This window comes from Oncorhynchus nerka, linkage group LG17 (genome assembly GCF_034236695.1).
Source record: "Oncorhynchus nerka isolate Pitt River linkage group LG17, Oner_Uvic_2.0, whole genome shotgun sequence".
In the NCBI taxonomy this organism is placed as follows: Eukaryota; Metazoa; Chordata; class Actinopteri; order Salmoniformes; family Salmonidae; genus Oncorhynchus; species Oncorhynchus nerka.
In genome coordinates, this window is record NC_088412.1 from 40,912,042 (window position 1) to 40,927,861 (window position 15,820).

The following is a 15,820-nucleotide window of genomic DNA, read 5'->3' on the forward strand; positions in this document are numbered from 1 at the left end:
AAACAAACCAGTAAAACGGAAGACCTGTGTGTCATCACAACACCCGCTCTTTACTGCAGGTCACATAATTGAACTGTGCTCTGATCATAAAGATAGGGAAAGGTCACAACCTAGTGGCCATAATCGGCAACACATATTTTATTTTATTTTATTTAACCTGGCAAGTCAGTTAACAACAAATTCTTATTTACAATGACAACTTCCACTGAAGTTGAATAATCACTTAGTCATGCATTGATGTCAATGGGAGACTAAGTGAAAATTTGTCTCAGTGGAAGTTCAGATTTGCACCTATGAATTGAGTGCTATTGATTTAAGCAGTTCCAAAATTTAAGTGCATTTGAAGACCGCAAATTGTTAAGCAAAGAGTATTAATATTCTGTCACGTTCAACACCTTCATTCTAGAACATGCACATCTAAAACTTTATTAAACAAAACATTTTTTAGACAAAACAGCATACAAAATACCAAGGGTAAAACTTATGACCATACACACAACCACTTCTATCTTCCCTGAGTTATGTTGACAGAGCACACAATCACAGATACATACAATGTCAAAGGCCTTTTCAGTAGTACAAAGATATTTGTAACTTTTACATTATCACATAGAAAAACTTTTTATGGAAAACTCTTCTATTTTTAAACTGCAGTGGTTAGACAGAATGCCGCTCCTCCATTCTTCTTACCTCTTTCACTCTAATTTTATTTATTTCCATTCCCTTCTCCCCTCTCCATTTGTAACTTTTACATTATCACATAGAAAAACTTTTTATGGAAAACTCTTCTATTTTTAAACTGCAGTGGTTAGACAGAATGCCGCTCCTCCATTCTTCTTACCTCTTTCACTCTAATTTTATTTATTTCCATTCCCTTCTCCCCTCTCCATTTCTTTTTCATTTTCCCCCTCTCCTCTTTCCCCTCCTGTCTTTTCTGGGTTCGATTTTGAAAGTGAAGGAGGAGCCATCCTCTCTTGTCCCTCCTCCACTCCCTCATCAATGTACAGCAGAGGCTCCTTCTCCTCCCATTTCTCTGCCTCCTTGCTCCCAGCCACTCCTACTCCCCCATCAGGCCCACCCCTCTCTCCCTCAGTCTCGTTGGCAATGAATGTGCTCAGCACCACATCCGTTCCAGCCCCCTCTCTCTTGTTGTCCTCTGGGCTCCCTCCCTCCTCCCCACCCTCATCCTCCTCCCTGTTCCCACCCCCTAGCTTCACTGGCCCTGCCCAGGCGTCTTCCTCCGCCCCTTTCTTCCGCTTGGAACTCTTCCCGTTCCGGAAGCTGGACACAAAGTGCTCGGTGCGGCTCTGCCTCTTTCGTCTGATGACCAGACATACACAGTAGACCACGCCCGTGAATATAACCCCGATCAGGAGAGCGACGATGATGACCCATAACAAGCTGGGCTGACCTGTCTCCACTCTGACCCCAGCCACCGTAGAGTCTGGATCTGTGGAGGTGTGGGTGGTAGTGGGGGTCGTGGCATGGCCGGGGGCGGCATTGACCGATGGGGAGGTGGGTGCAGTGGTAAGTCCCTCTGTGTGGCAGACAGTAATCTCTGAGGCAGGTGTAGGTTCAGGTGTGTAAGTGGAGTCCTCCCTCAGACGAGTGGTGGTGTGGATGGGCCAGACTGGGATAACAGAAGTCAGGTGGTCCTGGGAAGTGGTTGGGAGATAAGAGGCGGTTGTAAGGACATCTTGGGAGAGGGTGGGTTTAGGGCCAGGTGGAGTGGTCGTATCTATTGGCCCTTCAGTGGTCACTGGGGAAGGTGTCATCGTCTCAGCCTCTGAAGTAGTAGTTGGTGCATCAGATGTGGACTCCTGAACGTTGATGATCTCAGGGTTTGTTATTACCATAGTGATGGCATCGGTGTTAGGTCCTGAAACAGATGTTACTTTCGGAGTAGCAGTTACCGGGGTGATAATTTCAGGGGCAGGCTGTGCCCTAGTGATGACCACAGGAACAGACGTTGTCTCTATGGTGGCCTCCGTTGTAGAGGCTGCCATCGTGACTTCCTCATTAATAGGTGCTGCCATGGTGACATTCTCAGGTACAGTGACAGTGACATTATCTTGAGCAGGGAGACTGGGCAGAGAGAGGGAGAGGAGCAGAGCCCCAAGCATCAGCCGTATCCGCTCCATACTGGGCAAGAAGTGAGAGGGGTCACAGAGGTCAACTGTCCCTAAAGGGTTTTGCTGATCTCTCAGATTACGTTTGTCTTCCTCTTTCTGAGGTGCATCAGCGACAGTGTTGTGGCTTGAAAGATATTGGAGGTTTGTTTTACAAGTCTAGAGCAGAAAAATGTACACCCTAGAAAAGAAAAGCGGTATCTGTCATCAGGTACCCGGGGTTCTTGGTCTGACTACGATCATCAGGCTTTGATCTTCACTGCTCTCGGAATTCCCCTTTCTTTCAGGCCTTGCCTTTGTTAATAATCTAAGGTTTGACTGAGTGTTAGGCATATGAAGTGCTCTTACATAGTCAAACTTTTGTTCTCTTGCTGTCTCTCCTGGTTGCTGGGCTTGTTGTTCACTAGGGTGTCCTTGGGTGCAAATAGACCGGAAAGACACAGCCCTTCTCTTCCTCTCTCGCACTTCACTCTACTTTTCTGTATATCAGCTGTCTATTTCAAGGGTAGCGTGAGAGATGGCAGCGACGGTGAACTAAAAAAAGCATGAGACCTATAGAGAAAAGGACAGATTGAAGGGTAAAGGAAGATATGGAAGAAGGAATGTAGAGGTTATTTTATGCGTACATTGCCACATGTACTGTATAATATGTTTACCTCCTCACAGCATCCACTGTCTGAACCGCTGTAGATGTAAAATGCTTGCTTAGTACACACCTAAAAAATTAAGGAAGTTACCAACACTACTTTTTGTTGTTTATTCTTGTCCACGATGTCACCATCCATTTGACTGTTACTCATAATAGAAATGGGGGGGGGGGGATCTAAATGAGTGTCTAAAAGCAAGTTGGCCTGTCTTAAAAAGACAGTGATAAAAGATGAAGACTTAAAGACCAATTGATAAAAATAACGTATTTAAAGAAAATGGCCCCTAAAAATGAATTTAAAAAGAATTATGAAGAGATACATTAGGAGGACCATCTTACTAAAAGAGCGTGTCAGTAAATTTAACACAAGCCTAAGAAAGTATTTTGATTGTATTTTTAAAACATCTCTCTCCCTCCTTTTTCTTGCCTCTTCACAGTTAATCGGATCAGTGTCTGTTTAGATCAGACATATATCAATGTGTGCCATTTGATTAAAAAAAAATTACAAATCGTACTTACCCACATGTTGCATGGAGAAAACGATTGGATTGAAATTGTGAATCCACCTTAAAGGCACATGCTTTAACTCCTGTACTGTGTGAATGACATCTCGTGCACTAGTACATGTCCAAAACACCTTTCTCTCGCTCGCTCGCTCCCTCCTGTTCACTCCCTTCTTTCTCTCCCCCTCCCTTTCTCTTCCCCTCAGAGTATCAAATTCTTCGTAAAACAGTTTTGTTAACTGCAAAAGAGGTGGGGTTGGAGAGATGCCAAATAACTTAAGAGTAGCTTCATTTTGTTTATTGCGTCATGTGCTTATTTTCTCGAGGAAAAATGAGAAGTTGGTCCTACAAAGAGAAGGTGTGTGTGTTGAAATGTTTGAGCCACAGAGTGTGTTTGCACGCCTACACACAGGCCTACTTGGATGTGTGTTTGTTTGACTGTGTGTGTGTGTGTGTGTGTGTGTGTGTGTGTGTGTGTGTGTGTGTGTGTGTGTGTGTGTGTGTGCGTGGGGAGCAGGCAGTCAAAGGGCGTAGGTTGTCAAAACATGAGAATTCAAAGTAGAGAGAGATAATGATGATAAATTCCATTTGATTATGTAATTAAAAAATACATCTCATGTCTTGGGACGTTATATGTCAAACTTCAGCTGGTTAGGTGTTAAATTCTACAAGGGTGTATTTTCTACTGTATTAAACATTACAGTTATACATTATTGATCAAATGGCCGGATCCACTATCAATTGTGAGGTAGACCTATAGTCGATTCCTGATAAGTTACCATGTTCACAGGCACACCAATATTCCATCACTATTTGGGATATTCTAGTATTCCGTTTTTTAGTTGACGCGTATTAGCATCATATCCCATTTACAATAACCCAAATAAGCTTGTGTCCCGGTTATGAGAAACCCAGTTAAAATGCCTGGGATATGCTGATCGTAGACGGCATATTGTGTTTTATTGTTTATTGTTTACTCCATGTTCTCTGGCTGTGTTGTTGTCTGTTCACACTGCTATGCTTTATCTTGGCCGGGTCGCAGTTGTAAATGAGAACTTGTTCTCAACTAGCCTACCTGGTTAAATAAAGGTCAAATAAAAAATAATTACAATTATTTGACTAGCTCCTAATAACAGTGCATGTACAGTATTAGGAGTCAACCGTATTTGTGTCCGTGTGTTTGTAGAAATGGCACCTATATCCTCGTTGCTGTCTGACACACGATGATGATGTGTCTCTAACAGGGTCTGAATTGTCTTGAAATGGAAACTCTCTTATCAAGTCTTATTTCCAGTTAGACATGTTGTTCTAAACTCTCTCTCTATTCCTCTCTCTCCTTCTCTCTCTCTCTCTGTCCTCTTCTTTCTCTCTGTTCAGACCCAGGCTTAATCCATCTTTCAGTAGACTTATGTAGAACATATACTTATACTTTTGTTACAGCCAATAAACATACTGATTACCAATTCATTTTGGAAATGTTTAAACTCGGTCAGTATTACAGTGTTCAAATCTGACATGGAATTGGTCAAATAACGATGAACATTTCTCTCCAAAGTAATTCCAGGGAAATTGTAGGACTGTAGTACAAAAAAACAGAATCATACGCAGGTCTCCAACAACGTTTGGTCTGTAGTTTCTTCTGGTATCGCTCTTCCATTTGCATACCAGAAATCAGTGATGTCCTCCAGTGTCACTTTGGGTTGAGTCCACAGGTTGTCACACTCTACCCCTTTCTGCCTCCCCTGCTCCCTCCTCCCCCTCTCCTTCCCCCTCTCTCTCCCTCTCTCCCTCCGTTTATGGTCGGGTCCCATGGTGGAGCCGTTGGTGTACCAGAATTCGACCCTTTCCTCCACCGATGACATCTGGTCAACCCACAGGTTCTCCAGATCCACCCCTGACACCTCCTCTCCTCCTCTCCTCACTCTCTTTTCCCTCTCTCTCTGGACTGACAAACGCACCCACAGGAAGACAGTGAGCCCAAGGAAGACAGAAGCAGTCAATCCCAGAGCACACAGAACAATGAAACAGACCAGTCTAGTAGAGCCAGGAAGCAACGATAGGGACCTTTCGTCTGCCTCTCCGCACTCAGGGCGATCATGCACAGTGTTTTCAGTTGTGTTGTTCAGCCTCTTGTTATAACCTGAGATTGTGTGGTTGTGTCTGAATGAATGAGTTTTCTTCTTCAAAAGTACTGTGGTGTTACGATTATTAGAGGTTGTGGTATTACTGTATGAAAGTGTGTCTGTGTAGTTGTCTGTGTCATTATCTGTAAACGTGTTTGCATTGATATCTGGAGTTGTCCTATTGTCAGCATGGGGGATCGAAACTGTGGCTGTGGTGTGGTCCTGGTTGTCCATAGACTGGCTTGTGTCGTCAGGTTGTGTTTTGTAGCCGCTAGCCCTGTAAGTCACAGTCATGTGCTCATACAAACCAGGATGTGTGACTGTGTACGTAGGTGAAAACGTTGTTGTTGTTGTGAAGCTGTTGGCCTTACTTTGTTTACCCCTGTTCAAAGCTGTCACTCTACTACTTGGGGTGTTTGTGAAGAAGTCTCTCTGTGTTGTGTAGTAATCTCCTGATGCAATCTCTAGTCCTTGTGTAGCAGTGTGCTGGTCTGCTGCTTGTGACCTGTCTAAGTGTGGCTTTGCTAGCCTGGAGTCATTAATGGTGTCAGCAGCCCATGTCTCTATGGAATTTGGTGTGCTCCGTTCTCTGGCTGTTTCAGTGGTGCTGCTGTCATGATACTCAGTCCCTTCCTCCCCGGGGAGAGAGGTGGTGCTGGGGTGGTCAGTTGTGGGTGAGACTTTGTGTCTGCTGAAGGGAAGAGTCTCATGGTGATTGTGGCTCTCTGTTTCCCTCCTCAAGTCTCCTGCAGTTGTGTGCCTGTTGTTCTTCTGTACGGCTGTGGTGGCGTAAGTGGCAGTTCCTGTTCTGAGAATGCCTCTTCCTTGAGTCGTTCTGCCTGATTTGTTGACAGCTGCTAAACTAGCGCTTTTCTTCACTTGTGTGTTGAACGTGCCACTAGTCCTACCAGGGTGGTTTTCAGTTGTGGAGAGTGGAAGTATACGGGGGTCTGATGTTGTAGTGCTGATACTAAGGTCTAGAGCTGTTGTTGTTGTTTCTGTGGCGCTTGGTGAAGCCGCAGTGGTAGAATGGAAGACAAGAGTGGCGAGGAGGTGAGGAAGGCACACGGTGAGGGAAATCAGAGTCAATCTCATCATGTCTGTGTGCGAGAAAGAGAGGGGCAGAGAAAGATAGGAATAGTGGGGTGGAGAGAAGAGTAATAGAGAGAGGGAGAGAGGAAGAGAATGAGAAATAAAGAGGGAGAGAAAACGAGAGGGAGACAGAGGCATCCAGTTAATCAGATGACTTTGTTTTGCTTGTAATACTGTGGCACACTTTTGAACACTGCCATTGCTTCCCATTGTCACTCAGTCTCATACTCAGTAAGTTGTCAGTTCTCAATGAAAGAGTTGTACATCTAGTGGGTTTCACGCAATTGGAGACCAACTCTGTTCAACATGGATAATAATATATATGCAAATAAACAGAAAAGTACACATACCTAATTGTCCAGCTTTCTCATATCACTGCCTCTTCCCCTTTACTCTTGATTTCCTCTTCTGCAGCAACACTCGTCATAGCACCCTGCCCTATGGCCCCATGGGATACCTCGAACCAGAAGCCACCCATTCGAAGTTGACATGAGGAAACGGTCCGTTTGATTACCATGCCAACAGAGCCATAAGGTGCAAGTTGGAGGGTGAGGCAGGATGTGGTATAATGATGTGGTATGACATGGCCCTGCCTCCATCATGGCCCTGATCTACACCCCGCTTCCTGTTGACTCATTTCACATGTTACAGATTCAAAGTGTTAAGCGGACGTTTGGTGAGAAAAATGACAGATAGCATTCAAGTCTGTAATGATCGTTTTTGCCAACAGGGATGTCAAACACTTTACTCATAATGTAATTATTCATAATGCCTGCTTGACAAAAAAATTATCCAGTGCAGATTAGGGGAATTTTGTTAAATTCTGTAGAATAATTTTCCATAGATGATGAATTTATGAACATACGTGTACAGGATGTGTAAATTACATTGTTTGAACAAACAGTAAAAAAAAAAAAAAAAGGTTCCCTCTAAAGCTCTGTCGATCACGTCCTTTTACTTTTTCCCTACTTCCTTTCATATCTTTCTTCTTTTCTATCATTTCAACTCTCCTACTCTCCCTCTATTTTTTTTGTACCTCCTGTATCCGCTGTGTCCGTACTTAATTTGGGGATTAGCTGAGATTACCAACCTGAGATTGACCTAATCTGTACGGGCCACTGACACAGAGGGTCTGCGAGTGATGGATTATCACACAAATGCACTGGCTCTGTGCACCGGGTGAAGAAAGGACAACCGTAATAACCCATCAAGTCACACAGACAGTGAAGAAAGGACAACCATAATAACCCATCAAGTCACACAGCAACCATAATAACTGTCAAGTCACACAGACAGGTGAAGAAAGGACAACCGTAATAACCCATCAAGTCACACAGACAGTGAAGAAAGGACAACCATAATAACCCATCAAGTCACACAGACAGTGAAGAAAGGACAACCGTAATAACCCATCAAGTCACACAGACAGTGAAGAAAGGACAACCGTAATAACCCATCAAGTCACACAGACAGTGAAGAAAGGACAACCGTGATAACCCATCAAGTCACACAGACAGGGAAGAAAGGACAACCGTGATAACCCATCAAGTCACACAGACAGTGAAGAAAGGACAACCGTAATAACCCTTCAAGTCACACATACAGTGAAGAAAGGACAACCAATCCCATCAAGTCAACAGACAGTGAAGAAAGGACAACCGTAATAACCCATCAAGTCACACAGACAGTGAAGAAAGGACAACCGTAATAACCCATCAAGTCACACAGACAGTGAAGAAAGGACAACCGTAATAACCCATCAAGTCACAACAGTGAAGACAACTGCACGTAATAACCCATCAAGTCACACAGACAGTGAAGAAAGGACAACCGTAATAACCCATCAAGTCACACAGACAGTGAAGAAAGGACAACCGTAATAACCCATCAAGTCACACAGACAGTGAAGAAAGGACAACCGTAATAACCCATCAAGTCACACAGACAGTGAAGAAAGGACAACCGTAATAACCCATCAAGTCACACAGACAGTGAAGAAAGGACAACCGTGATAACCCATCAAGTCACACAGACACGGAAGAAAGGACAACCGCGATAACCCATCAAGTCACACAGACAGTGAAGAAAGGACAATCGTAATAACACATCAAGTCACACAGACAGTGAAGAAAGGACAACCGTAATAACCCATCAAGTCACACAGACAGTGAAGAAAGGACAACCGGGTGAAGAAAGGACAACCGTAATAACCCATCAAGTCACACAGACAGTGAAGAAAGGACAACCGTACAAAGTCACACAGACAGTGAAGAAAGGACAACCGTAATAACCCATCAAGTCACACAGCCAGTGAAGAAAGGACAAACCGTAATAACCCATCAAGTCACACAGACCATCAAGTCACACAGACAGTGACAAACTTAATAACCCATCAAGTCACAGACAGTGAAGAAAGGACAACCGTGATAACCCATCAAGTCACACAGACAGTGAAGAAAGGACAACCGTAATAACCCATCAAGTCACACAGACAGTGAAGAAAGGACAACCGTAAACCCATAACCAGACAGTGAAGAAAGGACAACCGTAATAACCCATCAAGTCACACAGACAGTGAAGAAAGGACAACCGTAATAACCCATCAAGTCACACAGACAGTAATAACCATCAAGTCACACAGACAGTGAAGAAAGGACAACCGTAATAACCCATCAAGTCACACAGACAGTGAAGAAAGGACAACCGTAATAACAACAAGTCGACAGTAAGAAAGGACAACCGTAAACCCATCAAGTCACACAGACAGTGAAGAAAGGACAACCGTAATAACCCATCAAGTCACACAGACAGTGAAGAAAGGACAACCGTAATAACCCATCAAGTCACACAGACAGTGAAGAAAGGACAACCGTAATAACCATCAAGTCAAGACAGTGAAGAAAGGACAACAATAACCCAGTCACACAGTGAAGAAAGGACAACCGTAATAACCCATCAAGTCACACAGACAGTGAAGAAAGGACAACCGTAATAACCCATCAAGACAAGAAGAGCCAGTGTGAAGAAAGGACAACCCATCAAGTCACACAGACAGTGAAGAAAGGACAACCGTAATAACCCATCAAGTCACACAGTGAAGAAAGGACAACAATAACCCATCAAGTCACACAGACAGTGAAGAAAGGACAACCGTAATAACCCATCAAGTCACACAGACAGTGAAGAAAGGACAACCGTAATAACCCATCAAGTCACACAGACAGTGAAGAAAGGACAACCGTAATAACCCATCAAGTCACACAGACAGTGAAGAAAGGACAACCGTAATAACCCATCAAGTCACACAGACAGTGAAGAAAGGACAACCGTAATAACCCATCAAGTCACACAGACAGTGAAGAAAGGACAACCGTAATAACCCATCAAGTCACACAGACAGTGAAGAAAGGACAACCGTAATAACCCATCAAGTCACACAGACAGTGAAGGACAACCGTAATAACCCATCAAGTCACACAGCCAGTGAAGAAAGGACAACCGTAATAACCCATCAAGTCACACAGACAGTGAAGAAAGGACAACCGTAATAACACAAGAAGGACAACCGTAATAACCAGACAGTGAAGAAAGGACAACCGTAATAACCCATCAAGTCAAGACAGTCAACACAGTCACAGACAGTGAAGAAAGGACAACCGTAATAACCCATCAAGTCACACAGACAGTGAAGAAACAACCGACAACCACGCAGACAGTAATAACAAAGTCACACAGACAGTGAAGAAAGGACAACCGTCAAGTCACACAGACAGTGAAGAAAGGACAACCGTAATAACCCATCAAGTCACACAGACAGTGAAGAAAGGACAACCGTAATAACCCATCAAGTCACACAGACAGTGAAGAAAGGACAACCGTAATAACCCATCAAGTCACACAGACAGTGAAGAAAGGACAACCGTAATAACACACAGATCAACAGTCAACAATAACATCAAGTCACACAGTGAAGAAAAGAAAGGACAACTGTAATAACCCATCAAGTCACACAGACAGGGAGGAAGGACAACCGTAATAACCCATCAAGTCACACAGACAGGGAAGAAAGGACAACCGTAATAACCCATCAAGTCACACAGACAGTGAAGAAAGGACAACCGTAATAACCCATCAAGTCACACAGACAGTGAAGAAAGAGAGCCATACAGACCAGTGTAATCTGGAATAAAGAGGGATTGACAAAGAGTTGTCAGTGAGAGCACGCCAAATCAATCAAATGTATTTATAAAACCCTTCTTGTATCACCTGATGTCACAAACTGCTGTACAGAAACCCAGCCTAAAACCCCAAACAGCAAGCAATGCAGGTGTAGAAGCACGTGGAGCAAATGGAGAACGGGGGAGAAGAAACCACGCCAGAGAGTAGAGAAGAAGAAGAGGAGGATGAAACATTAGCTGAGAGACAAGTGGAGAAAGACACGAAGTGGAGGACAGAACAATGGGGCATGAAGGAGTGGAACGGGTTCATCTCAGGAGGAGAGAAGGCGGTAGAGCATGAGGAGGTGGTTGAATTTAGGCTTGGGGACATTTGACCCCTCAGAATGTCCTGAGACTGTCCAGATAAACCCAGGATGAGTCTCTCTGGGTAGCAGCTGCCCTTAGGCACAGAACTAAGATCAGTCTACGTTCCCAAACTCCTAATATTAACCAGAGAAAAGTGGAAGACTGACTTTAGATCATGGTTACCTTAGTCTAGAAGCGACTTAATCCTATCCCTGTTTGGGGTTTGTGTGTGTGTTTGGGTGACACTTACTACAGGCCCCGCAATGAAATAGTCACTTATGTTACCGCTCTTACAGAAAAAACACATGAATTTCAGGTGATCACGAGTTAAACATGTTTAACGTGATCTTATGGGAAGTTAATGTGATAACGTGACAATATGTAAAAGAAACGTGATAACATGAAACTACACGTGAAAACATGATCTCGTGAAATAAATGTGACAACATGGGGATACAACATTTCAACATGTGATACCATGAAACTGCGCGTGACATTTGAAAATACAATTCCAAATGTAAGAGTTCGATTTTCACAGGTCAACGTTCTCTTTCAGTTGGTCAATCGGTATAACATCCTATGGGGAGTCAACGACCAATCCTATTCACCTGAAGCAAACTGAAATCACGCCCAACAGGCCAATGGATGCCGAGCCCGACTTCTGAAGCCCCGCCTTCCTGACTATAATACCGGGGCTTGCATCCATTTCTTTAATTCCTTACGCTTCAGCTCGTCTGAAGGAAAAATGTGTCACACAATTTACAAAAATTTCAAGCACACGATAGCTATGCGATTCAGCTCCAATTTAGGTGTCTGTTAGTGGGGAGAGAGTAATCTTCCCCCTAGAGCCCTCAAACTCAACCCTGGACCTCGAAGCCAGTTCCACTGCATTTTTTTTCATTGTTCCCCTCCTAGTCAGGGATTGATTTAGACCTGAGACACCAGGTGGGTGCAATTAATTATCAGGCAGAACAGAAAAACCAGCAGGCTCCGGACCTCATAGGGTAAGAGTTAAATAACCCTGCCCTAGATGTTGTGAGTTTTGGCTCTTGGTATCGGTTTTTGTGTTTGCTAAAAGCAAACTACTTTCCACTCTGCTTGTATAGCTAAAGTTTCCTTGATTGGGTAGGATTTGTGTTTGCTATAAACCCACTACTTTCCACTCTGCTTGTATAGCTAAAGCTTCCTTGATTGGGTAGGATTTGTGTTTGCTATAAACCCACTACGTTCTGCTCTGCTTGTGTAGCCAGTGCTTCCTTGCTTGAGTAAGTGGTAAAGAGTACGTTTGAACCGCCGACCTCCCCCTAGAGCCCTCAAACTCAACCCTGGACCTCGAAGCCAGTTCCACTGCATTTTTTTCATTGTTCCCCTCCTAGTCAGGGATTGATTTAGACCTGAGACACCAGGTGGGTGCAATTAATTATCAGGCAGAACAGAAAAACCAGCAGGCTCCGGACCTCATAGGGTAAGAGTTAAATAACCCTGCCCTAGATGTTGTGAGTTTTGGCTCTTGGTATCGGTTTTTGTGTTTGCTAAAAGCAAACTACTTTCCACTCTGCTTGTATAGCTAAAGTTTCCTTGATTGGGTAGGATTTGTGTTTGCTATAAACCCACTACTTTCCACTCTGCTTGTATAGCTAAAGCTTCCTTGATTGGGTAGGATTTGTGTTTGCTATAAACCCACTACGTTCTGCTCTGCTTGTGTAGCCAGTGCTTCCTTGCTTGAGTAAGTGGTAAAGAGTACGTTTGAACCGCCGACCTCCCCCTAGAGCCCTCAAACTCAACCCTGGACCTCGAAGCCAGTTCCACTGCATTTTTTTCATTGTTCCCCTCCTAGTCAGGGATTGATTTAGACCTGAGACACCAGGTGGGTGCAATTAATTATCAGGCAGAACAGAAAAACCAGCAGGCTCCGGACCTCATAGGGTAAGAGTTAAATAACCCTGCCCTAGATGTTGTGAGTTTTGGCTCTTGGTATCGGTTTTTGTGTTTGCTAAAAGCAAACTACTTTCCACTCTGCTTGTATAGCTAAAGCTTCCTTGATTGGGTAGGATTTGTGTTTGCTATAAACCCACTACTTTCCACTCTGCTTATATAGCTAAAGCTTCCTTGATTGGGTAGGATTTGTGTTTGCTATAAACCCACTACTTTCTGCTCTGCTTGTGTAGCCAGTGCTTCCTTGCTTGAGTAAGTGGTAAAGAGTACGTTTGAACCGCCGACCGTGCCCTAGGGCATGTGTTTTCACAATGAAAATTAAAGATTGGCTCTGGAGGGTTTTCAGAGTGTAAATCGTATGATTCAGGTTGCCCAGGGCAACCTGAAGCCCCAGCTTTGGATTCGGTGGAGCAGAATGAACCATTGGTGGTGAATGTGTCTCTGATGGCGTTTTCTCCCCCGAAGCAGAGTTCCTCCAGGTTTGGGAAAGGTATTTACCTCCAGTCTCTGAAGCGGCGAAGTGTTGCTTACCGCTGTTTAAAGATTTTTCCGATGAGTGCTAACAAGGGGGCTAATCCTAGCATGGTGCTTCCGAATAAACAGGGCCGGTTCTCAGGATTCCTGAGAGGGACAGGCGGATGTAATTGGCTGTAATTCTTTGGCTCGGGGACCTCCTCCCCAAGCATTTACTGTGCCAACAATGCTCCCATGTGGGTCGGTTACTGGTTGCTGAGGTACCCAAACCCGGTGTAGGCCGGGTATCAGAATGCACAATTCCTTCCCCACGTTCAGACACACGGTTGTCAAGAGTGATGGATATGAAAATGAGCATAACAAATAATATATATTCCAATCCTCAGACTGGTGCTCTTTCCGTTCAAGAGATAATGTATGGGAGACTGGCAGCATGCTCCATACAGTGGGGGGGGCATGCGCAGTTTCACCATCGGTGATGAGGGGGTATGGTCTGCGCCCTCCGTCCCTGAGGTCCTAGTGCCTGTCTTAAGAGAGGAGATTTCTTCTCTCCTTCAAAAGCAGGCTGTTCAGGTAGTCCCTGTGTCAGAAGTACGGAGTGGTTGGTACTGCTCTTAGTTCCCTAGAGCAATGGAACGTTGCATTCCATCCTGGACTTTTTAAACAAGCACCTCAAGGCTCACACTTCGCTGACTATTGCAGTAGGTGCATCCCAGTGATTGGGATTGGTCCATTGATCTGAAGGATGCATATTTTCATGTGCTATGCATCCTCCCCATCTCCCTATTGCCCTGCACCTTTGCTATGGTGGTGGTGTTGGCTTTAACCCCGGTGTGGTGCTAAGGGATCAGAGTATTGGCCTATCTGGACGATTGGCTGGCCGTTGTGGAGGCGAGGGAACAGGTGGAGCGCCACACTGGTTTCCTGTATTCAGTTTCTGGGGTTCATAGTAAATCACAAGAAAAGTTGTTTGACTTTGGCTCAGCGCATTCAGTTTCTGGGTCTCTGGGAACGGATGCTTTGGTGTATCAGTGGTCTTGTACCCTGCCCTGTCTCGTACCCCGCTCTATGCGTTCCTCTGGTGGACCTGATTCAGGCCACTGTGGAGAGGGTCCGTCAGGAGGGTCTGTTGTTGATTTGGGTGGCTCCCAGCTGGCCCAGACAACCCTGGTTCCCAGGTTACCATAGTTTCCCCTGTAGGTTTGAGCCTTGTGCTGCCGTGGTTGATCGACTCTGGTCGGTGCTATGTAGTGTGCGTGTGTGTTTTACCAAGTCATGACAGGTGTTCTGTTGTCTTGGATTTGGGGTTCCTTGTACGAGTTCTGACATTTCAGGCTCTCAAGGTAAGTATTGTTCATGGAACCACATAGCCAAGTTGCAGCCGGTTTTAGTTCCCTAAATGTCTTCTGAAACCCCTTTTTGGAGCAAGTGGAACCTGTGTGTGCTTGGGCTGCCATGGGCCTCCTAGATTGGTGCCCCTGAGCTGGCTTGGGGCGTGACTGTTTGTCCCCATAGTGTGTTATACCGAGTGACCGACTGAAAGGGAACGTACAGTTATGAATATAAATACCGTTCAATGATGGCCCTGCGTCGTCAGGGGGTTTGTGCACACTGAAGAGTGGTACTGAATTGAGGAAATGGATGCGATCCCCGGTATTATAGCCAGGAAAGAGGGGCTTCTGTAGGGCGGGCTCGGCATCCATACAGTCCCTTCGGAAAGTATTCCCACCTAGGGCTCAGTGAAGGAAGGGAATGAACATCCTCTTCAGGGAATTTCATAAAAATAAAAATACTGAAACGTTTAAAAAGTTATCCTTTTGAGATTAAACTATACAAAAAATATTCACGTCACCAAATAATTGATTAAAACACAATGTGTTGCAGTGAAGGTCTACAGTAGCCTCAGCAGCACTCTGTAGGGTGGCACCATGGTCTACAGTAGCCTCAGCAGCACTCTGTAGGGTGGCACCATGGTGTAGCCGGAGGACGGCTAGCGTCCGTCCACTTCTGGTTGGAGAGCTCATGGTGGAATATCACCAGTTGGGTGGCGAGAGAATGCTCCTCAAACAATGGTTGATGCGTGGAGTGAAATACTGTAAGTAAGCACATGCTCCTCTATCAAACTGAAGTATCCTACAAAACGGACCGGGCCGGAAAGTGGGCAGCCTTTGTATCATTCAAAACTGAAGTTGCAGAATAACTCTAAATCTAGTATATAGGACCTGTTTCATATCACTGTTACGCTAAACATAGCCACTGTCACGCCCTGGTCTAAGTATTTTGTGTTTTCTTCATGTATTGGGTCAGGCCAGGGTGTGGCATAGAGTTTTTGTATTGTGGTGTGTTTTGTCTTGGGATTTTGGAATGTGTGTATAGTGGGATTGTAGCTTAGTGG

General features: G+C 44.7%; 1 protein-coding gene across 5 annotated transcripts; it reads right to left on the bottom strand.

Annotated features, from left to right (window-relative positions):
• Positions 1-111: 111 nt before the first annotated feature.
• Positions 112-6,940, bottom strand: LOC115145235 (mucin-5AC-like). 5 transcript variants are annotated; one of them, XR_010459453.1, is made up of 4 exons: positions 6,844-6,940; positions 3,295-6,501; positions 2,786-2,845; positions 112-2,681 (listed from the first exon to the last, which is right to left on the bottom strand). XR_010459453.1 is itself a non-coding variant. In XM_029686648.2 (2 exons), exon 2 carries the CDS (start codon positions 2,139-2,141, stop codon positions 858-860), a length of 1,284 nt encoding a protein of 427 aa, XP_029542508.1. In that variant the 5' UTR covers positions 2,142-2,681; positions 3,299-4,832; the 3' UTR covers positions 112-857. The 5 variants fall into 5 exon arrangements, 2 of the variants coding, with proteins under 2 accessions (XP_029542508.1, XP_029542506.1); XR_010459454.1 differs by lacking the exon at positions 2,786-2,845 and having other exon boundaries at positions 3,299-6,501; XR_010459452.1 differs by lacking the exon at positions 2,786-2,845.
• Positions 6,941-15,820: the final 8,880 nt, after the last annotated feature.